Source organism: Capsicum annuum, unplaced genomic scaffold (assembly GCF_002878395.1).
Source record: "Capsicum annuum cultivar UCD-10X-F1 unplaced genomic scaffold, UCD10Xv1.1 ctg66168, whole genome shotgun sequence".
Classification (NCBI taxonomy): domain Eukaryota; kingdom Viridiplantae; phylum Streptophyta; class Magnoliopsida; order Solanales; family Solanaceae; genus Capsicum; species Capsicum annuum.
In genome coordinates, this window is record NW_025875491.1 from 1 (window position 1) to 4318 (window position 4318).

The 4318-nt window shown below is 27.2% G+C and overlaps 1 protein-coding gene and 1 non-coding gene across 2 annotated transcripts; both read right to left on the minus strand.

Moving 5' to 3' along the window:
• Positions 1-106: 106 nt before the first annotated feature.
• TRNAC-GCA lies at positions 107-178 on the minus strand. Its single transcript has one exon. It is a non-coding gene; the product is annotated as a tRNA-Cys (tRNA).
• Positions 179-1066: 888 nt separating this feature from the next.
• Positions 1067-3598, minus strand: LOC124893836. Its single transcript, XM_047404686.1, has 2 exons — positions 3143-3598; positions 1067-1537 (listed from the first exon to the last, which is right to left on the minus strand). The coding sequence occupies exons 1-2, from the start codon at positions 3270-3272 to the stop codon at positions 1335-1337; spliced, it is 333 nt and encodes a 110-aa protein (XP_047260642.1). The 5' UTR covers positions 3273-3598; the 3' UTR covers positions 1067-1334.
• Positions 3599-4318: the final 720 nt, after the last annotated feature.

Sequence of the window (4318 nt, forward strand, 5' to 3'; positions counted from 1 at the left end):
TATTGACAATTTTAAATCTCCTAATTAAAGATACAATAAAAAAACTTTTTTAAAAAAAGAGCTTTTTAAATCAACTAATTAAAGATTGGAAAAAAAAACAAAAGTAAGGGCCCAACCGGGTTCGAACCGGTGACCTCTTGATCTGCAGTCAAATGCTCTACCACTGAGCTATGGACCCCGTTTGCTTCCATTTTACACTTAAAATATAAAAACTATTGTGTTAATTAATTAATTAATTGACCAACCAAAATATTATCATCTTGTTTTTATGTTTTTAAGTAAAGGGAAAATAAATAAGGTTGTCACTTAAAAATATAGAATAATAGTAAGTTTGTTTTGTATCTTGCTATTTTGTCATTTTATCTTTTTCATTATTATGCATCAGATACATATTTTTTGAACTGAGGGTTTATTAGAAACCGTTTCTCTACAATTGTACACTACAAAAATAATAGTAAGGTCTATTTACATCCTACATTCTCCAAATTTCACTTATGGGATTATACTGAATATGTTATTATTTTTTTTTTCTGCTAACGACTTTTCGGTTATTTCAAACATTTTAACAATAAAAATCTTTATGTACATTTTTTTTTTGTTTGCCAAATAAATGAGTTGCTTAATTATTTTCAATTTCATCATATCTAAGTACTTTTTAACACTTAAAAAGATATTTAAATTCAGTAAATTCAAACAGGCTCTTAGACAATTTTCAAAACTCTTGACAATTATTTGGTCAAATTTTGGAGATCACTCTTTTACTTTTCTTTTTTTTTTATGTCATTTATTGATCTAATTATTTGTGAATTAATTGATAGTACTTAATCAAGATGTCTATATTCTATAATTTAATTCATCCTTATACATTTGAAAATGTTTTTCTTGAACTGAGGATGTGCATAAAAAACAGTTTCTCTGTTTCACACAAGGGTGAGTATGGTAAGATCAAACATACCTCACTCTTTTTAAATCTCACCTTTAAGATCACATTGCATATATTGTAGTTTATTAATTAGTTAAATAATGACTAACTACAATTATTATTTGTGAGAGAGAAGTCAAAATATAAAAAAGAAATTTCCATTGATTCTCTTGTCTTTATTTAAGTAAAAAATTTACACACACAAAAAAAGACAGCCTAATGCACTAAAGCTTCCACTATGCACAAGGTCCGAGGAAGGGCCCCACCATAAGGGTGTATTATATGCAACCTTACCTTACATTTCTGCGAGAGGCTAAAAAAAAATTATACAAATAAATTTCAAAAATTTATCAAAACCACAAATATATTTTGATTTTTTTTTTTTATAATATTACAAAATAGAAAATTGAGTTTAATTGTAGTGTTGGAGGGTCTTATGTTGGAGGATCCCTTTGTAAAGAGCTTGCCAATTCAAAGGCATGGATTCAAAGTCCTTTGGATTATGCCTCTTCTTTGGATTATGATCTTCTTCAACTTTTTCTAATGATTGAGGGCCTAAATTTACAACTTCATTGGAAAATTTCACCTTCTTCTTTTGTTTGTGTTTCTCCAATCCTGAAATTAAAATATAACGACATAATACATAAATATGTCTTTTAACTTAGTTTCAGATTGCATTTACGACCTTCAACTTTGGATATGCATAAGTAGATACACGAATCCTATGTAAGGTGTGTCATACATAGGACATATTGAACACGTGTCTACTTGTTTAACTTTATACAAGTTTATGTGCCTACTTATACACATTTAAAGTTGGAGGTCATAGATGCGATCTTAGACTAAATTAAAGGACATGCTTATGTATTATGACTAATGCATGTAGGTTAGTTAAGCATTAAAATAAGGATTTTCACCAAATAAATTAAAACTATAAAGAATAATTTTGTGATAGTTTGAAAAATGATGTGATTCAGGGCCGACTCTACTTTGTAAAAAACTAGGCAGTCTCCTTGGGCCCCCAAATTTGAGGGGCCTCATTTTTTTATAATAATATAACCAATTTTTTTTTTTTAAAAATTGAATATTATTTATTGAAAAAATAATTTTTTTATATAAAAAGAAAGAATTATTAGAAGAAGATCATATATCTAGTGTACTATGTCTCAAGAAAGATTAAATACATTGATTATATTATTACTTCAAAAAGAATAACTAGAAAAAATCAATTATATAATTTTAAAAATAGAATTCATTAAAAGAAAGTTATTTTTTCTTAAAATTTCAAGACATCTGTTTAATTTTTGCCTTAGGCCACGAATATGCTTGAGCCGCCCCTGATGTGATTATAGTTCATCTCTGAAAGGATTTTTTGTATAGAAAAAAGCAATTTCTATTAATATTTTAGTTGTCTCATATTTGATTGGTTATAATACTTTGAAAAATATTTTATGCAGGAAAATAAGTTTCCTATAAAATGAAAAAATAATTTCTTTGGTGAGAGTAGGAAAGCGAAGTTACACAAGTGGCATTCATTCTCCATCCTATAGCATTTGCCAAAATTATATCTAAATACTTTTGAGATAATACTTTCTGCTTTCTTACCAAATGTCAGAATAATATGTAAAAGATTCCTACTCACATTCTAGAATAACATCTACATTTATGGAAAAAAAAAACATATGGTGTATTAGTAATGACTGTATTAATAATGCTTGTGTTAGTTATACTTGTATTTTTCTTGTGCAGTGTTTGGTTCGATGTATTAAAAATAACATGAATTACATAATTTCAAAAAAAACTAAAAAATTTACATAATACTCTCAATATATATATTGAAAAGGATGTGAATTTTTTTCTGAGGGATAATAGTATCTTTAAGCATGTTAATACATGCATTAGATCCATTATATTATTAATGCCATGGATTTTGAGGTATTAGTAATACACACCCCAATACACAATATGATGCATTAGTTATACATAGGATAAAAAAATATACCAAACAAGGTACTACTAATACACATTAAACTAATGCATGCATTAACTTTCTAATACACTCTACCAAACGACCCCAGTGAAAAATGAAAACTTTATACTCCCTAAAGACTATTTCGATATATTATTAAAATGTACTATTATTCTACTGAAAAGAAAAGTTCATCACATAAATAAAATAATAATAAATAAATAAAAATTAAAAAAGGGCAAGATATATACTTATTTCAAACTCAATCTTCTTCATGAAATCAGATAGGAGATGTTTATGAACTTTCAATGCAAGAAGGACAACACCACCAGAAACTGCAAAAACAGCCATAATTCCAGCTCCAAATGATGAATTCTCCATTTATAATATTTTTCAAAATTCCCTTAAATATATAATATATATTTCAAAAATTTATTTTTTTCTTCAGGTAAAAACATCAAATAAATTTATCCTAAGAAACTACAAAAGAAAACATTTTCTTGATTTAAAAATAAGGTTATGAGCAAAGTTTATAAGGCAGAAAATTTTCATTTCAATGAAAAAAATTGGAGGAAAAAGGAAGAAAAAGTATGAAATGGAAATGTTTAATAATAAGTAATCTTTTTTCCCCTTTATTTTATCTTTTGCAATTAATGCCTTGATCACTTTTTTATTTTATTTATAAGGCATTGAGTATTAGTTTATGTGATGACCTTAAAAGACTATTAGCCTTTATATTATTTTGTGGATTTTGGATATGTGATCATAACTAAAATTTAGCTATGTCCTAGAAATTTATTGGTGCTTTAATTAATAATAAAAATAAAAATTAGAGATGACGATCAACTTATATCGTTAAACAATATAAATTTATCGCTAGTTTTATTTGACAAAGAAATAGCAATAAATTTGGTCTAGAGTGAATGTCATCACTAAAAAGGCTTTGGTGTCATGAGGTGAAATGTGTTTGTCTAAGTTGGTTGCTACGATCCATGACCAAAGTTGTTACGACACATTTCAACTTTACAGAGGTCCTATTACCCCTGAATTCAATTTTAATTGTTTTTATCACTCTTTTGTACTGACATGATACTTTTATTGCACAAAATGGGATCCACATCAAAAGTGTCACGTCAACTAAAAAGATTGACAACAGGTGTCACGTCAGCTAAAAAAATGATAAAAATATGCTAAAATTTAATTCATCAGGTAATAGGATCCCCGTTGATACAAATCAGTCCACCAAGATGCCAAAACAGTCCACAAAACGTGAGAAGAACAAGCAACACAAAGGGATACAAGATGACAAACACAAAAACACACAAATTTGCAAAATAATAAAAGGATAGATAGTGAGACCAAGATTATTACAAGATTAAGAACCAAGTATATTTCAACATTAACCCCTAATGAATGTAATAATCAAA